The sequence below is a fragment of the Ursus americanus genome, chromosome 10 (genome assembly GCF_024610735.1).
Source record: "Ursus americanus isolate L20-20 chromosome 10, mUrsAme1.1.p, whole genome shotgun sequence".
Classification (NCBI taxonomy): domain Eukaryota; kingdom Metazoa; phylum Chordata; class Mammalia; order Carnivora; family Ursidae; genus Ursus; species Ursus americanus.
Window position 1 is genome coordinate 60831593 of NC_142136.1, and position 21711 is coordinate 60853303.

Sequence of the window (21711 nt, forward strand, 5' to 3'; positions counted from 1 at the left end):
AACTGATATCATATTTTTTTCTTCTGAAAATATACTCACAGGTTACATTTTAATTTTAGAATCCTTTGCAAATAATATCTTAGAAATTTTCTAATGAAAATAGTGATAAATAGGTAGTAACCAATTTCTCTTAGTTGTCCTATTATTATATACATATCTCAATTTTTAAATATCACTATATTAGTAAAAATTTATAACAGGATGTTAGGTACATACTATGAAAACAAAATACTAATTAAAAACTTAGATTTTAAAAAAATATACCAAAAACTATGTACATTTGGCTGTTAATAAAACAACAAAATTTACATTATTATTGTTAATAAAATAAAAGTAAACAGAAAACTAAAATACTTCAGTAATAGAAGACAAACATCTGATTTGAAATATCACGTAAGCTTTAGAAAATCTGAGGAGTCCTCACAGATAAAGAGTTTAGACAGAGTCATAGAAAGTGCTTAATCCCACTGCTAGTTCTATAACTTTACTTTAAACTATTATTAAAGTTTACGAAATGGGGAAAAATCTATTAAGAGTATCCCTGAGTCTAAGGATGTAACATACGCTTTTAAAATTTTGAGGAATGCTGTCAAATTGCTCTCTAAAAGGATTGTACTAATTTATATTCTCATCAACAGCATATGAAATAATGCCCATTTTCCCAGACCCTTTCATTAGCAAATAACAAACTTTTTATTGTCAGTAATCTGCTAGGCCGAAATTCTCATTGCTGTTTTAATTTGCATTTTTGATCATTACTATGTTCTCATTATTATGGTCTCATATTTATTTTCCATTTGCATTTCTTCTGTGAATTGTCCAAACATACAATGCCTGTTCTTCTACTGTTTTGTCCTGATTTGTGGGATTTTGTTCAATATTAAGGATAATACATGAAGGATAACCTGTCTGTTACATAACTTGCAAATATTGTTCCACATTACTGTTTATATTTTAACTTAGTTTATATTGTTGTTTTCTGTGAAAAAAAACAAAAACAAAAACAAAAACTTTAAAGAGTTTTGTAGCCAAATCTGTCCATTTTCTCCTATGGCATCTGGGCTACTTACCATCCTTTATAAAACACATTAAAATTTCCCTTCAATTGGCATATTATGAAAAGAAAAATGGTATGTTTCATATTTAGTGATGCCCCAAACAACTCAACACTCAAATACTAAGACTGAAACATGTGATTAAATCTAAAAGAGCTGCAGGTATTCATTTAAAAAAATAATTTAAGAAACACACACAACAATTTGAGCCATGGCATAATGGAGTTTCTTTTACAATCTCTCGGGTCTTTAGAACTCCAGTTATGTAGATAATATGAAGTCTTTTAGGATAATAAAATATAAAAGTAAAAAACAAATTAAAATCATTCACTCTAACTACACCTAATATGGTCCATCCCATTTCCTGCCAATTCTAATTGGTATCAAACTTTTCTGCATGTTGAGCCAAAAGCTGCCTCCTTGCTTTATTTACTGCTGTAGACCTACTATCCAGAACAACAGAAAACAAGTGTACCGCCACCTCTGTACCACTACATCCTTGCAGATAACTGAAATTTTTTCTTCAAGTTTGATTATTCTTTCCTTACTGTACTTTTTAATATAAGTATTTGTCCACATGTCTAACTGACCCAACAGACTATAATCTCCATGAAGACAGTGCAAATGTCTTTTAAATCTTAATCCTTGCCTGTTATATAGAAAGCATTTAATACAGAACTGGGTGAATGGAAAGAAAAAAAACGCATAGAGTTAATTGTCTAATTTCCTGCTTTTAGACAATTTACATTTGTCAATATATTCCTTATAAACAAGAAAGTCAGACAATATGATCTGTCTCTTCTAACTGTAACTTTCTAAGATTTTAATATATAGTTCTTTGTCTTGAACACATTCCTGATAAATATGTGATATTGAACAATTAAAAATATATCCCCAGATCCAAAACAGTCTATAAAGTCATTCATCTGCACTGCGAAATTAATATATTATTGATCTTCCATGACATTTTCAATGCCATTCTGACATGTTTGTTAATATAGGGAACTTGGCATTATGGCTATACACATCCAATTATATTCACGTTAATTTTATAAACCATTCACTACATAGAGACTTTGGAGCTGTATACATGCAAGCAATAAATATGAACAGGGTCTCAGGTCCGATCTCTTAGGGGTGCTCAGGCATAACACAAGGTTGGTAACTAGAGATCTTCAACGGTAAATCTATTCTTGAAAATAAATTTTTTCTAAGATATGTGCTTGATATTTTTAAAAATATATGAATCTTTACCAACTAGTTGAAACCAAAAAAATACTTACTTCACCGTGGCACTTAAAAGAAAGTTCAGCTGTGGCATTAGCAAGCTGTCTGGGGCTGACAGGTAACGATCAAACTGAACCTACATGAATGAGAGAAAGAGCATATGTTTGCCAGTAGACATCTCAAATAAACTCGCACTTATAAGGGTTAAATCTTAGCAAATACACCATTGTACAAATAATCAGTTCTTTGTGATCAAAATGAGTTATTGCTTCAACATTCTAACTAAAATTCCCTAAAAGTGTCGACTTCTTAATGTAGTCAATATCAGCAACAGCTACTTTAAAAATTCTGAATCCAAGTCATTCATTCTAATCTCCTTCACCAAACTTTTGAGTAACAATATTAACAAGAAAAGTCATCAGATTTCAAGTCTATCTTACTTTCTTAAATCCACTCTATTTGTTAATTGTTAATTTATCTATTCATTCAACCTATATTTATTGAGTAGCTACTATTAGGAAGGTACTGTATTAGGTAAAGTGTATGTAACAGTGAGCGTAAGAGGACAGTCCCTAGCTTCACAGAGCTTATGATCTACTGAGAAAGGTAGTAAACAAATAATAATGTAAGTAAATATAGAATTACAAATTGTGTTAGATGCTATGAAGGAAAAACACCAAATTACTATAAAAGTGTGAATCAGGAGGATGGACCTGGTTTCTGTGTTTGGCAAAAGAATCTGAGGAAAGAACATTTGAAGTGAGATCTTAAGAAATGAATAGAGATTAAGTAAGAGCGTGTGTAGGCGGGGTTCAAAGGGTAGCATGGATGGGACAGCATGGATGAAGGCTTGAGGTGAAAAAGAGAATGGCTAACAGAGATCAGTTCATGTAGGTCTCCTACTCTTTTTTAAAGGATTTTAATTCTTATTGGTAAGAGCATTTAGGAAACCACTGAAGGAGGGGAATAAACTGATTTAAGCTTTAAGAAGCTATGTCTGGCTACAGCAAGAAGGGAAGATTGTAATGGTAGATGCAAGGACACCCAATAGGTAGCTATTGAAGCATCTTAGACTATAAGGACAATAACATGGTAAACAGAAGAGGAGAGATATTTGAGAGAACTGGACAGTAAAATCATCAGCATTTGGTTAGTGACAAGGTGCAGGGCTGACTCCTAGATCTGGATCTGTATAATTTAATACAGAACATTATCACAATTCATAACTGTATTCTTTTCATATTTATTTAGCTGTGTAATAGTTACACTCCTTACTAGATCACGTCTGTTTTCATCCCAATTCTTAGTACGGTGCCTAGGAAGCAGCAGTTAGTGTTGAAATGATAATGGACGGATGCTCTTACCACTTTCTGAGTTGGGAAACTTGGAAAAGAACCTGGGGGTGGGGGGCAGGAAAGACTTAGAAGAGTTCAAGTCTGGGAAATGATGAACTGAAGTGCCCTGAAGCATTCGAGTGAAGGCAACAGATGGTTATATATAAAATGATGGACCACACACAAAACAAGATTCTGTTTCTTTACAGAGGCAGATATTCAACTTAATTGCTATTGAAGTTTAAGACCTAGCACAAAATAATTTGTAATGGGGTTTAAATATATTTTGTGGGTTATATTATGGACTGGGCATATGTTGGTGGGGGAGAGAAAGAGGGAGGAAACACATTTATTCAGTACTAAGATTAGTGTAGACTTATGCCCTCATTTGGAGGGGGGCGGAATATCTTGAAGTGAGACTACTGGGTACTATGGTGAGTGTATATTTAACTTTTTAAGAAATTTATCTTTTTAAATTAATCTAAAATTTATTCATTTTCATTTATTTTTAAACTTTTTAGAATAAAATCTTCATATTTTTATAGTTTTTACTGTGATGTTTGATGAACAGAAGTTATAACTATTACTTCTCTCTATGTACATAATGTTCCTTATTTATCTTATTTGGTGTTTTTTAAATCTATTTTATCTAATATAAATATTGTCGGCTCTGTACTCTTTGCCTTGTTAGGTATCTTGTGGGCTTATTCTTTTTATTTAATTTAGCTCCGTAATATGATAGGTAACAAAACCTTGGCATTAAAAGGCATCCAGGAGAACTATGTGCTACAGTCAAGCCATTGTGGTAGTGAGCATGTGTGAGTATTTAAATATTTAGGACAGGTAGTATAGCAGCTGAGAGTGTCAGTACTAGGCTGAATGGGGTTGTTCAGAGGATTAGAGTGAATATGTGAAAAACACTAACACACTCAATTAATGCTAAAGACATTGTTGTTATTACTGTTGCTAGTGTATCATTACAAAGCTTCCAAACAAGATCACCCTACGGTGGCTAAACGCGCGTCGTCCAACTGGTGGATATACATACATGCCGAGTATATACGTAAGACGCGGAAACACGCTACGAGAAGCGGCGCTCATGCAGATGTGCAGGCAAGCTCTTCGCTCGAAAAGAAGGAAATAAAGTGGAGGTTCAGGGAGTCTCACACTCCAGAGTAATATGTTCTTTTAAGACTGGAATCCAACTTCAGTTATCATCTCAGGAAGAAATCAAGAACTGTATGCCAGAGATCACTGCCAGTAAGAAGTCTTTAATGATACACAGCCTAACTTGTTTGCATCTGTCACTCCTGTTTCTCCATTACGTTAGAAGTAAAACTGGGAAAATGCAGAAAACCTCAACAGGAATGATGAGGTGTTAGGTAGAGTGGAGCAGTACTACAAACGTGTGTCTTGGTCAGACCTTAGTTAAAGCAAACGTGTGCACAATCATTATTACTGCATCCAATGTGAATACAGCGTTATCAAGAGATCAAATTAGCACCCAGGACCAAATTAATAATGTTCTATGAGGAACCCTGTGTTGAATGCTTTACTATTCACTTACCATTGCAGCCTTCAGTGCCACAGAATCTAGGTTGGGCAAATGAGCTAAAGAGCCCTAAAAAACAGAACAGAACAGCAAAAACAAGACATAAAGAAAGGTGCTATGGTTTCAGCTCACTTACGAAATATAGTCTATTAATAGACTGCCCAAATGTGGACATGCAGCGCCTTTCCAAAGAGCTCAAGTGTCATCTCTTCAACCTCAGTTAGTGCAGGGACTATGACTTGTTCATTTTTGTGTAACCAGCACGAAGGCATGCAGTCATATTTGCTGGCGGGAGTGACAAGCACAAGTTTATTAACAATGGGAATACCAGGACATTTCAGATTTACACACAAGCAAAGCAAAAACGCAAGGAAGCACTTAGAGAACGTCAGTACGTCAGGGAGGCCTGAAGGTGCACTCTGACAATTTTAGATAGTGTAAAATAGCAGCAGAATTGATTCTCCTTTGGTAGAAATTTGCTTGCTGCTTCATCAGAATAAAAAATTTGCAGCTGGTGATTTTGGAAAGCTTCATTTAAAAGTTCCTGGACTATAAAATATTCTTCACGTTAATGCTATTTAAATGAGTTCTCTGCTTTTTAAAGAAAGATCCTTCCATGGATTTCTTGAGTTCCCCCACTCTCTTCACAATTTCCACTGGAGTTCTATAACTTAAGAAGATCTTGTGCTGGCCTCAAAGTATTTACCTTTCCAAAGTAAAAGACCAAGATTTGCTAAGTTAAAAAGGCGATGACTGCATTTACACAGTAGTCTATACATTCAATTAACTGATAGTGATACAGCACTCTGGAAAATTTACCAGTATGAATATCCTTTATACATTTTATAATACTAAGTTGGTTTTTTTTTTAATTTTTAACCAAAATTACCATGGTAAAAAGGACAGTTAATATTTGGGGGCACTCTACTACATCTCAGGTAGTCAATTAAGAACGTACATGTATCTTCTCACTTAATCTTCAGAACCCTATGATACAGATAATATTATTACCCCAATTCCACAGATGAGGAAGTAGACACAGAGAGATAAATAGCTATTAAGAGGCAGAGCCAAGATCCAAACTAGAGTCTGGCTCTAGAACCCCTGCTCTAAACGGGCGTTTCTCTAATTAGGAACACCCATGTGCTTACCTGTTCAGGCTTATGTTGCTGTACGGTGTTATAGATAGAACTCAAGCCTGCTCTGGTTAAAACATAAGAGGCTTGCTCATTTATAAGTGTGTCCAAATGTGCTTCAATCTAAAATAAAACACAACAGAAAGAAAGTATTTTAAAAGAGGAATAAGACTGGTGAGAGTAGTAGACCACCCTGGAGTCAGCTCTTCATCAGGGACTTGCTCCTTGCCAGTGGCATAAGGCCAGACCATGAGGCACAGGGGCTGCTTCTGTGACAAAAGCTTTTCCCTCCCTAAAGAGGAAGTCCTCCTACAAAGAGGAGAGAAAGTCACTTTAAAGATGATAACTGAAGAGGACGCCAGGCTAGCCACTAGTGAAAAAATTCTGAGTTGCTTGTCAGCTCTTTTAAAAGATGGCACTAAGCAAAACACAAAGAAACAAACACTAAAAAATAGCAATTGTAAAATAAAATATTTAGGAAGACTTCTGGGAAGATGACGGCCTGATATTCCTGACCTCCACATTCCCTCACCCTCCCAACTTACGGGACTGACTCGACCCATCAAATGAGCCGTCTGGAGAAGCAGGTTTGTTACAATTAGGGGAGAGTCGAGGACTCGGCAGAAGGCTGGTCAAAGATTTCAGGTTTAGGAACTGCCCACGAAGATGTGAGCTAGCAGATGTGAGCTGTATGTGCTCACCTGCTTTGTAGTATCTTTGAGGAAGCCATCTAATGTTAACGGGGCAAAATCCACACAAGCGGACTACCCTGATGGGTTGAAGTATCTCCCAGTGGGAAGAAGTCTGCTGCTCCCTTACTTTTACCAGTATAGGCCTGAGAGTTTGAAGGTCTTCCATCTTTTCCCGAGCAGGGAATTCCCTCAGTTTTACCAGTTTGCTTGCCCATGGCACAGTATACTCCTAACTGTGCTGTTAATGTCCGAATGCTTGCTGTTGTCCAAGTAACTCCAATAGCTGAGCCCTTCCCCTTTAAAAAATTTACAACTAACTGAAAAGAGGTATGTTCTAAGAGAAAACTCATCTGAATAATTAGAACAAGTATCTTTTCCAGAGGCAACTCTATTAAAAGACACAGAGTACTTTAATTTTTTTTTTAAGTGAATGTCCAAGAAAGTACAATTAGAGCCCTTAGTCACTAGACTTACTGGAAATCAAAGAAAAACAAGATGTGCAAATATAAACATTTAATGAAAGAGTTACTGCTAAGAACCAAATGAGTATCTGAAGAAGAACAGAAGAAAAGTAATACAGTAACATCAAAGAAAGATTAAATTGAAGAAATATAAAAAGAAATTAGAAGAGAGATTCTGGAGATAAAACCAACTAAGGGCAGGAACTTCAGAATATAAAAAGTAACAGATGGAAAAGTGATAATTAATTAGATAGTAAAAAACTTTATTGAGCCAAAGAAAGGGTTGAATCTTCAGACTGAAATGGCTCTGCAAAATCCAAATGGAAATAACAGAAAAAGAGACATAGCAAAAAATATCCTAAGGAAATATCTGAACTCAAAGGAAAATCCTTACAAGCTTCCAGATGGACAGAGTAAATTACCACAAAGAAAAGAGAATCAGACTAGCCCGAACTCCTTACTTGAAACGCTGGAAGAAGGCAAGTAAGAGTGGAAGAAAATTAATAGGCTATTGATAGAAAAGCTCTGAAAAATCAAGAATCTTTTATTCAACAAGGTGAACTCTCTTTGGAGAGCCTAAAAACCCACACCTTCTAGTACATGCAACACTGTACAGTCCTCCCTCACTGACTGGGCTGGCCCATGTAACCAGCACTGGCCAACAGCCGATCAGCAAGCATGGAGTAAGTGCAGGCTTCGCACGCACTGAGACACTGGGGCTTGTCCCCTTGGAGCGCAAACACGACCACAGAATATTTAGGAAAGATAACTGGGGATAAGACAGAATGATGAGCACCTGATATATCTGAACTGCTTGAGAAAAGATTTAGACAAATGGCAGTGTTTGGGTGCTGAATTAGTGATAAATACAGTAAAAACCAATGAATTTTTTAAAAAAAGAATTTTATTAATTCCACAAAAAAAGAGTTATGTAAGAAAGGAAAATTAATCATACTTCATTATATTTCTTTTAAAAGAAGGCATCAGAAATTGGGAAATATCACAAGTTTAGATGTATCAAAACTGATTCCTTAGAAACCCCTAAAACTTTACAAATGAATTTTTACCACAGCTACTGCCAAATTACGTATATACTTGTAATAACACAGAACATTCAGAGTTTTTTCTTAAAAACATTATATTTACCAAAATTCACTATTTCAAAATCGGAAGCCAAGTATCTGGTAAATTTTACAAATGGCTTTGTTTTAGCGACTTTACAAACTCTTAACTGATACCATTTGGCTTTTGGGCTAGAGTCATTGGTATAACAAACCGTAATGTTTTGCCTAACACTGGTTTACACAGAGATAAAAATATATCTGTCCTCTGTAACACCTTCTGCACTAGCTAGAAAGCTTGAAAAATATAGCATATTATTCACAGTTCAGAAACCGAAATCTGCATAGAGATTAACTGTTCCAATCAATAAGAAAAGCTTCACTCCACCATCATAAACTATGGTTTGATTAAAAATCGTACTTATTACATATTCTAGCTTCCCCCAAACAAAACCAAAATACCCAGTGTGTGTGTGTGTGTGTGTGTGTGTGTGTGCGCGTGCGTGTGGACTTCCATCAGACTATACCAAAGGATTTATAGAAAGTAGGTCACTGAAATTGGATTAAAGCCAGTAACTGAGATCAGATACAGAAAAAAAGGATCCATCACAGTGAGTTGTCATCTTATGGTAAAATTTACCTGAAACTGTAGCATTTCTAGACGTCTGTCAGTGAACTCGAACAGAGCGAGTGTTGTCTTCATCATATATAGTGAATTGACCATGAAAGTGGCCATGTCAGCTGTGCCTAAATTGCTGGCAGATACAGTACACATTTGGAGGAGAGGATCCAAGACACATGATAAAACCTACAAATGAAAAGTAAAATGAAATTTATTTTTTATTCCCCAATCAATCATACAGGCCTGGGTTAACAGTATTTCAGAATGAATATCAAACTAACTGGAAGGGGGCCAACTTACAGAAGTACATTTTAAAAAGATTAAATGGTACAGTAATCATAATGTCTTTTACAATGAGCATCACTGAATAAAATACTTTTCAAATTAAAGAGAGCTGGTTTAATATTTGAAGGAAAAATCAATGAGAAGGATTGTTAAAATGTATGGGTTATAAAATGCCAGAATTTCAACAGAATGTATAATAGAGGAGCAATAAGTAATTATTAAAAATGATTTACAACATACTTGCACAAAGTCAGCTTGACGGGCATCTAATGGTACAACTGAAGAATCGTGAGATGCCAAAACTTCACGCAATAACATGAGTGTCTGATTTAATGCAGAACTTGGTCCAAGATCAGGTGGTGGGAGTTCAACCTAAAATAAAGGGTGCTTCATCCACTGCTTACATTTTTCCGCTACATTTTAACATATAAATAAATGCAATTTACAGTAAAATAATACATATGAAAGATGTAAAGCTTTGACATATTACAAAATCTATAATTTATCAATAGCTTATACTAATAAGCATAGAAAGAGACACAGAAGTTTTTTGTTATATTATTACAGAATATATTCTTCTCACAGCAGTGTAGAATTTGTACTTCTAAAATTCAAAAAGTTATAAGAAAACTTAGTGGTCTTTGAATTGTAGAATTATATTTTTATACAAACCTGAAATGTCCTGTTTTGGTTTTTTAGCCCAAGTCATAAGAAAAAGGCAACCCAGAAACCAGCGCTCCCCCAACTGTAACATAATTGACAATCATCATCCACCCCTGGGCCCAAATCTCAGAGATTTCGGTTCAATATGCATAGGTTTGGGGCCTAGGAATCTATCTTTCAATAAGCACCATAGGCAATTTTCAGGGGATTGGTGTATGGGCTACACACTTCACAAAAATACAGTACACACTGTATTCTACACAGTATAATACTGCCACTAAGATCTTAAGCACTCAAGTTAAAGATTAGTCTTATATTTTAGATTATCATTTTCTAGTTGTATGGTCCTAGGTAAATCTTAAACAACTCAGAGCTTCAGAGAGATTCTGTAAGGACTAAGTGGGATTGTTGCATCTAAACTACTGGTAGAGTACCAGGCACTTAGTAACTGGAAGGTATGCCAAGTTCATTACCCCTACTTGCCAGCATCATGATATTCAAGAAGACATTTCTGTGAATTTTTTAAAACACATTTTTCTGAGTACTTATAATATTAATATAGACAGATTTTATTTATAAAATCTCATACTTAGAAGTCCATGTATGAGACTATAGCCTTGTATCAGATGGAAAGGTATAAGAATTTTTAAATATCTGGATTTATATTAAGAATGTTTTATATAGAAAAGTTAATACATAAATGACATCAGCAGGAATGGCAAAGTATGGACCTCCGAAAATCATCCCTCCTTCACAAAAGCAACAAAGCCAAAAAAATCATAAGACATGCAAAGAAACAAAAAAATATGGCCCATGCACAGAAAAAAAAAGTCCATAGGAACTTTCCCTGTGGAAGCCCAAACATTGGAGTTACTACTCAAAAACTTTAAATCAGCTATTTTAAATATGTTCAAAAAACTAAAGGAAACCATGTTAATGAACCGAAGTATGAGAACAATGTCTCATCAAATAGAGAACATCAATAAAGAGACAGAAATGATAAGAAAATAACCAATAGAAATTTTGTAGTTGAAAATTACTAAAATGAAAAATTCACTACAGGGATTCAATGGCACACTTGAGTAGGCAGAATAAATGATCAGTGAACTTGAAGTCAGATCAATTAAAGTTATCCAGTCTGTGGAGTCAGAGGAAACAAATGAAAGAAAATTCACAGAGCCTCAGATGCCTATGGAACACCATCAACATAAGTATAATGGGGACCTTAGAAGAAGAGGGGAGTGCAGAAAGAATATTTGAAGAAATAATGACAAACACTTTGCAAATGTGATTAAAACAAAACAATCTAAACATTCAAGAAGCTCACAAACTCCACACAGAATAAACTTAAATAGATCCACACTAAAGACACATCACAAACTGTCAAATGACAGAGAATTTGAAAGTAGAGGAGAGAGAACGGATTATGACAAAGGCTTCTCATAAGATTAACAGCTGATTTCTCATCAGAAAAGATGGAGGCCAGAAGCCACTGGATGGCATATTCAAGGGCTGAAAGACTGTCAAAAAAGGATTCTATATTCAGTAAAACTATTCTTCAAGAATGAAGGAGAAATTGACATTCCCAATAAACAAAAACTAAAGACTGTTCACTAGTAAACCTGTTCCACAAGAAATATGGGAAATCCTTCAGGCTAAATAAAAGTACAGGGACACTAGACAGTACCTTAATTCATATGAAGAAATAAAGAACACCAGTAAAGGTTGTGACATAGGTAAATACAAGACACTATTAATGTACTTTCCATTTGTAATTTTCCCCCTGATTTAAAAGACAACTGCATGAAGCAATAATTATAATTTCATGTTAATGAGCAAACATTGTAGAAAGATGTAATTTGTAACAATAATAGTGTAAAGGAAGAGGAAACCTGGGCTACGTAGGAGTAAAGCTTTCGTGTTCCATTGAAAGTAGATTAGTATTAACCTGAACTGTTATAAATTAAGATGTTAATTGTAATAACCAGGGCACAACTAAGAAACTAACTACACACACAAACTCTCACACACATATTTAAATAAATAGTAAGGGAATTAAAGTAGCATACTAGAAAATATTAACACAAAAGAAGGCAGTAACGGAGGGACAGAGGAACAGTTAAGACATACTAGAAGAGCAAAATGGCACTACTTTATCAGCAATTAAATTAAACGTAAATGATTAAACATGCCATCCAAAAAGCAGACTAGCAGATGGATTTTTTAAAAAGAATGATCCAACTATCTATATGCTGTCTTCAAGAAACACTTCAGATTTAAAGATACAAAAAGGCTGAAAGTGAAAGGATGGGAAATGATAAACCTTGCATACAAAAAAGAGAGCTACAGTAGCTATACTAATTTCAGACAAAATAAACTCTGAAGACAAAAACTGCTACTAGAAACAAAGGTTATTTTATGTTTATTATTAAGAAGACATGACAATTACAAACGTGTGCATTTAACAACAGAGCCCCAAAATACATGAAGCCAAGACTGAAGCCAAAATTGAAGAAAAAGTATCTCTCATGGCAAATATTTATTTCAAGTTTCACATCTCTTTCAGTTTTGCTTCCTTTTTTGTATTAAATTCAAAGTGAGTTAAGAAAGACTCCAGAATATGAAGTCATATTTTTCTATTCATTCACCCAATTAAAAAAGATGTCTAAAATGTTGTTAAAACTGATGGCAATGAGGGGTGCCTGGGTGGCTCAGTTGGTTAAGCATCTGCCTTCGGCTCAACTCATGAGCCCAGGGTGCTGGGATAGAGCCCTGCATCAGGCCCCCTGCTCAGCAGGGAGCCTGTTTCTCCCTCTACCACTCCCCCTGCCTGTGCTCTCTCTCTCTGTCAAATAAATAAAATCTTAAAAAAACAAACAAACTGATGGCAATGATGGTTACTTAATATTATTTCTAAATGAAGGAATTTCTAAAAACTTCCATCTTTGTAATTTTCTGCATTGTCTGAATCCTTATGAGTTTATGCATATCAATTTTATAAAAAAAGAGCAATTTATCACCCAAACTTAATGAAACATGTCAACCTGTTAATAGCAATTAATTCAGGATAACAAGGGATGGATGACCATTATTTTGTTCTTTGTGTTTTCAGTGTTTTAAAATAAACTAAAATATTTAATAAAATAAGTGTAATTTTGATTTTAGAAATTTAAGTAGAATAGACAGGTATTACATATACACGCATGCATATACATAAGTAATATAAAATGCACAGAAGCTAGACATATAAAAAATGACTCAGGGGAATCTTTAGGTAAGTATAAATCAATAAGATTTGCCAGCACTCTAACAGCTTTAATACGAAACAGGCAGCTATATAAACCAGAGGAAATGTGTGTGCATGTGGGGGCATGTGTGTGTCTCACTTTCCCAAAACCTTTCATAAAAAAAATAATAATAAAGAATTTAATAAATCCTCCAGGAAAGCTTCAGTACAGCTATATACACTGTATGATTAAGACCCTAATGTTTAATGTGCAATTGTCTTTTCTAAGTTATAAACTATAGTATAGTACCATTTGGAAACAACAACAACAAAAAACCCTAAAGAATATCTGTCAAAAATACATAGTTTTTCAATTGCCAATCAAAACAGAAGGCCAATGACAGAAATCTCACACACCAATAAGAGCTGATGAGAAACCTCTTTTTACCCTCTTGAATTAAGGTCTTTAAAAGCTGTGTAAATTTAAAGCAAAAGTCATGCCTCTGTTAGCAGAGCCAATGATAAACGAAACAAGTACTACTTGAACTCACTTCATTCAACAAACTGACATTCTATGAAGCACTTTTACACACATCTATCAGATTAGCAATAGCTCAGAATCACACGTCAAAGGCAAAGTGAAAATTATGGCAGTTGTCAGATAAACACGATTTACAATTTTATAGTAATGTAGTAAAAATAATGGGCAGAAAATTGAAAGAAGAAAAATATCTAAATATCCTCCTATCACTTCAATTTAATTTCATCAAAGTGACATGTATTTCTAAGGTTAAACTTCATACAAGATAGTGTGGTATTGGTGCAAGGACAGACAAATAAACCAATGGGAGTAGAATAAACATTTATAAAACAAATCCACACATATATGGTCTTGTAATTTCTGACAAAGTTTCCACTGCAATTCAGTGGGAAAGGACTGCCTTAATTAATAAATGGTGCTTGATCTACTAGATATTCAAATGGGAAAGATTTTAACCTTGACCCCTACCTCACAGCATACCCAAAAATTAATTTGAGATGGACCAAAGACCTAAATGTAGAAGCTAGAGCAACCAAGCTTCTTAGAAAATACATGTAAGGATAACTTAATGACCCAGGGGCAGGAAAAGATTAAATCAGTAAAAGTTAGGATATAGGACAAAATTAAAATGAAGAACTTCTGTTCATCAAAATACACCATTAAGAGAGTAAAAAGGTTAAAATTGGGAGAAAATATTTGTAATGCTTATTTGTATCCAGAACACATTTTTTAAAACCCCCACAAATCAGTAAGAAAAATACAGATAATCCAGCAGAAAACTGGGTAACAGACTTCAAAAGACACTTCACAAAAGGGTAATCCAGCAACCAATACACATACGAAAAACTATTCAACATCATTAGTCTTCAGAAAAGTACAAATCACAAAGGAAACACTACCACACAATTTCCACAATGGCTAAAATTTAAAAGATGAGCAATATCGAGTACTGGAGAGGATGCGGAACAACTGAAAATCTCACACATTTCTGGTGGAGTAAATGGATACAAACACTTTAAAAAATGAGTGGCAATACGTACTAAAGCTACCAATCCTATCACCCACATGTTCCATTCCTGTATGTACACACGAGAGAAATGAAAACTTACATCCACAAAAGACATGGACAAGAATATTCATAGGCTCCTTACTGACAATACCTAAGAACTGTAAACAATCCAAGTGTCTATCAATACACTGTGGTGTATTGATATAATTGAATTACTACACAATAATTTAAAGATGAACTACTATAGACAACATGGATGAATCTTACAGATATGTTAAATGAAAGGGGTCAGACCAAAAAAGTTCAACTGTATGAATCTATTTATGTCAATTTAAATAGCACACAAAAACAGGAAATAGAAGTCAGATAGTGGTTTACCTTGGGGGTTACTGAGAAAAGGCATAAAAAAGCCTTCTGGGGTGCTGGAAATGTTTTATGTCTTGATCTGGGTGGAGATTAATGAGCATATACAAATAGAAAATTCAACTAACTGTACACTTAATATTTGTGTACCATCAGTTACATCTCCACTTAAAAAAAGTTTATTTGATGTTTTTGTTTATATTATGTAAGCACTGAGAATCAACAATGCTTTATAAAAATATCCAAAATTCATAAACAAAGTTACCATTAATAATTATTAAAGTACAAAAGTACTTTATGAAACACATTCATAACTTTATGTACATTTTCTAATTGATAAAGTTGAACTATAAAAAATTCACATTTAAAAACATTTAGTCTACTGAAAATTTCACATTCCATATGTTTGAACCTCTCTTTTTAAAAAATGTATAGAGCTATCAACTAAACAGTTATTCTTCCTGTGACTGTTCACCATGACACTTTTCATCCCTTTTACAGAGGTGCTCTTTTTTAGAAGAAAATGAAAAGGTTGCACCATAAAGATTCCCAAAGCTGTTTTTAAGACATCATTCCACTGCCAACTTCAGTTCTATTCTTTCAAATACCTTCTATTTAAGGTCTTCTAATTTTCTGTTCTGTAGTTTTTTAGAAGGCCACTCACCCATCTTCTTTCAAAATAAAAACAAAACCAGAAAACCAAAAAAACAACCAAACAAAAAACCCTATTTTTAAACTCATCTCTTCATCTTATATATAGACCTTCCTTTTGTTCTATCTATGGACATTTATGTTCTAGCAACTGACAATAAATAGAACTGAAGTGGTTTTTTTTTAAAACGATTTAATGAGGTATGATTGACATAACAAACAGCTATACTTATTTAATGTATATAATTTGATGAACTTAAAGGACCATTTAGTTTAGTTGTTTTTTTTTTCTTAGAGGTCTGGGTAAATTAACTCTATTAATTTGATTTGGGTTTCATTTTTAATAAAGATTTAATTTATTTATTCGAGACAGAGAGAGCACCTGTGCACACACCGTTGAGTGTGGAGAGGGGCAGAGGGAGAGGGGAGCCAGGAGCCGGAGTTAGGCTAGATCCAGGGCCCTGAGATCATGATCTGAGCCGAAACCAACAGGTGGAATCTTAACTGACTGAGCCGTCCATATGCCTCTGATTTGGGTTTTATTTATATCATATACTTTTAAATTAGAATTGTCATATCGCTATAGTGAAATATAGCTAAATAGTGAACACAGCAAATGTCTGTCTTGCGTTATTTTGCAGCACAGATACATATAGACAGTTCCCAACTAATGACGGTTCAACTTAGAATTTTTTTTACCTTACAATGGGGTAAAAGCAATACACATTTAGTAGAAACTGTTCTTCAAATTTTGAATGTTGATTTCCCAGGCTAGCAAGACGCAGTGCAACACTCCCCTATGATGCTGGGCAGGAGCAGCGAGCTGCAGCTCCCGTCAGCCACGCAATCACAAGGGTAAACAACTGACAACCACTCGGCACCCATACAACCATTTTGTTCTTCACTTTCAGTGCAATATTCAATAAATTGCATGAGATATTTAACACTTTAATTATGAAATAGGTTTTGTGTTAGATGATTTTGCCCAACTGCAGACTACTGAAGATGTTCTGAACATGTTTAAGACAAGTTAGGCAAAGCTATGATGTTCCATAGGTTAGGTATATTAAATGCATTTTCAGCTTATAATATTTTGGGGACATAAACCTATCATAAGTCGAGGAAGACTGTATTATCTTTAGACATTGCTAGGTTTGCGGTTATGAAAGTTTCAAGAGAGCCTGATAAGGAAGGGAATATACATACTTGAATACTTAAGTGCTTCAAATTGCTGTTAGGGAAAAGGTACAACTGTCAATAAAATGATGTCCTTGAATTTCCTTTTTTTCATGGTGAATAAAGAATTAGTTCCCAAATATGTCTTTTCAAAAGCACAGAAGGAATCCTATGAAGAGTTCATTTCTGGCTATGCCTTCATTTTAAAGGGTATTCTTCCCAACAATTCTACTATCCACTTAGAATTTTATTAACAAAAATTTCCAGCTGGGTGCTTTGCTGATGAAGACCATTCTGAGTAAGTGTTGTTTTCTTTATAAGGCTAGAATCTTTTTAGAAGAATTGAATGATTTATGAGATGAAGAATAAGAGAAAGATATAATTAATATAAAATATGGAACATTAAAATTTAATGAAAGAGAATTCTTTTTTTTTTCTTATATGAGAATGCAGCTTATTAATTCATAGTGAGAAATATATCTGGATAGTTTTGTCAAGTAGCCAGCCTATTTTTGTGATGGTAGGAATGTTTAAGTTATATAGAAAAAAATTGTTAGGTGTAATAAAGAAAGAGAATTCTTAAAAGAAACCTGAAATGGCTGCAGATATAAGCAACGTGCAAGCTGTAAACAGTACCCTATTCCTTTTTTTTTTTTTTTAAAGATTTTATTTCTTTATTTGACAGAGAAAGACAGCCAGCGAGAGAGGGAACACAAGCAGGGGGAGTGGGAGAGGAAGAAGCAGGCTCTTAGCAGAGAAGCCTGATGTGGGGCTCGATCCCAGAACGCTGGGATCACGCCCTGAGCCGAAGGCAGACGTTTAATGACTACGCCACCCAGGCGCCCCAACAGTATCCTATTCCAATCTCAACTTAATGTTAAAATATCCCTAAATATAGCCCAATTCATATCTGAGAAAAACATTTCAGGGCACAATTATTGATAATGGCAAAAAAAAACCAATAAGAGTCAAAACCCATGCACTGCTATAAACTCACATAACTTGTACTTAAAATACTCAAATTATAATTACTTTCTTTCCCTGTTTACCCCCTATCTTGTTCTGAAAGATGCCATCCCTTATTATCCATTTTATTTTTCTATTTTATCATCCATTTTATTTTCCTATTTTCTTGCAACTTTCATTTTAACTTTACAAGAGAAATAAAACACAGAAGAACTTAGTAGTTTTCTGAGTAAAAATAAAATAAATGGGTAACCATTTGGGAAAAATAAATAAAATCCTTCCTCTCCAGCATGGACAAAAATAAAGTTCAGGTAGATTAAAAATTTGATGTAAAAATGTAACCACAAAAACACCTAAGAACATGAATCTAAATAATTTTATTAAATAATCTAACATTTTCCCATTGACAGATGCTAACTTTATCATATAATAAATTCTAAGTGTATTTTCTGATTGTCCAGGCTTTTAAGCATCACATACTCTCAAGGGAGAAGCCATATAGAAAAAAACTTGAGACTTTACTATGTAAAAATGAAAGTAAATTTGTTAGAAAATACTACAAGTAAATTTAAAGGCAAATGATGACTTGGAGAAAATATTTGTAATAAAAATTAGTTAATATTCTTTATGTATAAAGATATCAGAAAACAGTAAGACAAAACCTAGTAGAAAAATGCCAAAGGACATGAACAAGCAATTTACAAACAGCCAATAAACATATTTTAAATGTTCATTCTCAGTAGAATCACTGAAATCCAAATAAAAAAACAATGATACCACTTTTTACTCATATATTGGCAAAGATATTTTAAAATGTCTATTATCCAATCTCAACAAGAGCTGGCAGTATGGTAGATTTGAGGAAATAGGTAAAAGAAAGGTAAACAGGAGTGGCTACTTAAGGACATGTAGGACGGCCATTACGATGGGCTTCACTGATGTTGGAAATGGTGAGTTTTAGTGAATCCAGTCTGTGTGGTTACATGATTTTCTATAGCAGTGCTCAGCAGTCAGGGTATACAAAAGACAAATTGAAAAGCTGAATTCAGGGTGTTTTTGCAAAGGAAGCATGGTAAAATGAAAAGGGTGCAAGAGACAATAGGCTAGCAGAAAATGAAGGGAAGGAGTCATTCTTGTAACTAGCACTTATTAAGTCCCATGTGATCGGGCATACAGGAAGATTTTTTCCTTCTTTCTTTATTTACCTATGTAACCATCTTAACCATTTATGTGTATGTTTGTGTGTCTAATATTAAGTGCTCACTAAATGTTGGCTATGATTTGTAAAAGGCATCATTCTGATCAGCCATTTGTTAACTGAAATATAATACACCTTTTTCCCATTTTATTGAAATATAATTAATATATATCATGATTATTCATTTTATGTATACAGCATTAAGATATGACATATATTTTGTGAAATGATTATAATAAATTTAGTTACCATCTACCATCTCATTTAGATTCAATAAAAAGACATGGAAAAAAATTCTTGTAATGAGAACTCATAGGACTTACTTTTAACAACTTTCCCATCTATCATACAGCAGCGGTAACTACAGTCATCATGTTGTACATTACACCCCTAGCACTTATTTATCTTATAACTACAAGTTGTAACTTTTGACCATCTTTCTCTAATCCCTGCCTCTATAACCACAAGTCAAACCGCTTTTTCTGAGTTTGGTTTTTGTTTTGTTTTTTGGATTCCACATTTAAGATCATACAGCATTTGTCTTTCCCTGTTTGACATACTTCACTTAGCATATTGCCCTCAAGGTCCATCCATCCATGCTGTCACAAATGGCAGGATTTCCTTATTTTTTTATGGCTGAATAATATTACATTGTGTGTGGTGTGTGTGTGTGTGTGTGTGTGTGTGTGTGTGTGTGTGTGTGTGTGTATACTTCTTTATCTGTTCATCTGTTGATGAACAGTTAAGTTGTTTCCATGTCTTGGCTATTGTAAACAATGCTGCTATGAAGGGGGTGATTTTTTGAGTTAGTGTTTTCATTTCCTTTGGATATATTCCCAGAAGTGGAATTGCTGGAACATATGGCAGTTCTATTTTTAATTTTTTTGTGGATCCTCCATACTGTTTTCCATAGCAGCTGTACCAATTTATGATCCCACCAACGAGTACAGAAGTATTCCCATTTCGCTACACCCTCACCAGCGTTTATTTCTTGTCCTTTTGATGGTGGCCATTCTGACAGGTCTGAGGTGACACCTCATTGTGGTTTTGAGTTGCGTTTCCCCATGTTTAGTGATGTTGAGCATCTCTTCATGTACCTACTGACTTTTCATATATCTTCTTTGGAAAAATACATATTCATGTTGACTATTTGCTAATTAAATTACTTGCTTTTTTCTATTGAGTTGTATGAGTTTTTTTTAATACATTTTGAATAATAACCCCTCATTAGATATATGGTTTGCAAATATTTTTTCCCATTCGGTAGGTTGTCTGCACTTTGTGATGGTTTCTTTTGTTGAACTTTCTAGTTTGATGTAATCCCACTTGTTTAGTTTTGATTTTATTGCTCGTGCTTTAGGTGTCATATCAAAAAAGTCATTGCTGAGACCCACGCCAAGGAACTTTTTTCCTATATCTTCTTGTAAGAGTTTCATGGTTTCAGGTTTTACATTTAAGTCTTTAAATTCTACTTTGAGTTAAATTTTTGTGAGTGGTGTTAAGACTGAGGTGAAGTTTCATTCTTTTAAACGTGAATACCCAATTTTCCCAGCACCATTTAAGATACTCTCTTTTCTCAATTGAGTATTATTGGCTCCCTCGTCAAAAATTAATTGAATGTATATACTTGGGTTTATTTCTGGGATCTTGATTCTGTTTCATTGTTTTATTTATCTGGTTTTATGTATCATACTGCTTTAATTATTATAACTTCATAGTATAACTTGAAATCAGGGTGTGAAATCAGAGGTGTGAAGCCTCCTGCTTTGTTGTTCTTTCTCAGGATTACTTTGGTTTTGGGGGGGGGTCTTCTGTGGCTCCACACAAATTTCAGGATTTTTTTTTTTAACTTCAGTAAAAAATGCCTTTGGAATCTTGTTAGGGATTATGTTGAGTCCATAGACGGCTTTTAGTAGTATTTACATTTTAACAATATTAATTCTTTCAGTCCATGAGCACAGAGTACCTTTATATTTATCTCTGTCTTCTTCAATTTCTTTCACCAATGTCTTACAGTTTTCAGAGTAGAGACCTTTTCCCTTCTTGGTTAAATTTATTCCTAAGAATTTCATTGTTTTCAGTGCTATTGTAATGGGATTGTTTATTGCTTTTTCAGATAATTCATTGTGTACAGAACCACGATTGATTTTTTAAAGGATTTTATTTATTTATCAGAAAGAAAGAGAGAGAGAGAGAGAGAGAGAGAGAGAGCAAGCTCGAGCAAGGGGAGGTGCAGAGGGGAAGAATCCCAAGCAGACTTTGTGCTGAGCACAGAGCCCAACCTGGGGCTCAATTTCATGACCCTGAGACCGTGACCTGAGCCAAAACCAAAAGTTAGATGCTTAACTGACTGAGCCACCTAGGCACCCCAGAAACTACTGATTTTTGTTGATTTTGTATCCTGAAACTTTACTGAATTTGTTGATCAGATCTGTTTTTACTTTAGTCTTTTCTATACATAAAATCATGTCATCTGCAAACAGAGACAAATTT

The 21711-nt window shown here is 34.3% G+C and overlaps 1 protein-coding gene across 4 annotated transcripts in view; it reads right to left on the minus strand.

Moving 5' to 3' along the window:
* COG6 (component of oligomeric golgi complex 6) overlaps positions 1 to 21711 on the minus strand; it is an 89808-nt gene that overhangs the window by 16068 nt on the left and 52029 nt on the right. For all 4 annotated transcript variants that reach the window (XM_045796906.2, XM_045796905.2, XM_045796907.2 and 1 more), the window contains exons 14-18: positions 9666 to 9797; positions 9159 to 9326; positions 6320 to 6427; positions 5184 to 5237; positions 2339 to 2418 (exon numbers count right to left, since the gene is read on the minus strand). In XM_045796906.2, the coding sequence (XP_045652862.2) occupies positions 2339 to 2418; positions 5184 to 5237; positions 6320 to 6427; positions 9159 to 9326; positions 9666 to 9797 (542 nt within the window). The remainder of the gene's footprint in view (positions 1 to 2338; positions 2419 to 5183; positions 5238 to 6319; positions 6428 to 9158; positions 9327 to 9665; positions 9798 to 21711) is intronic.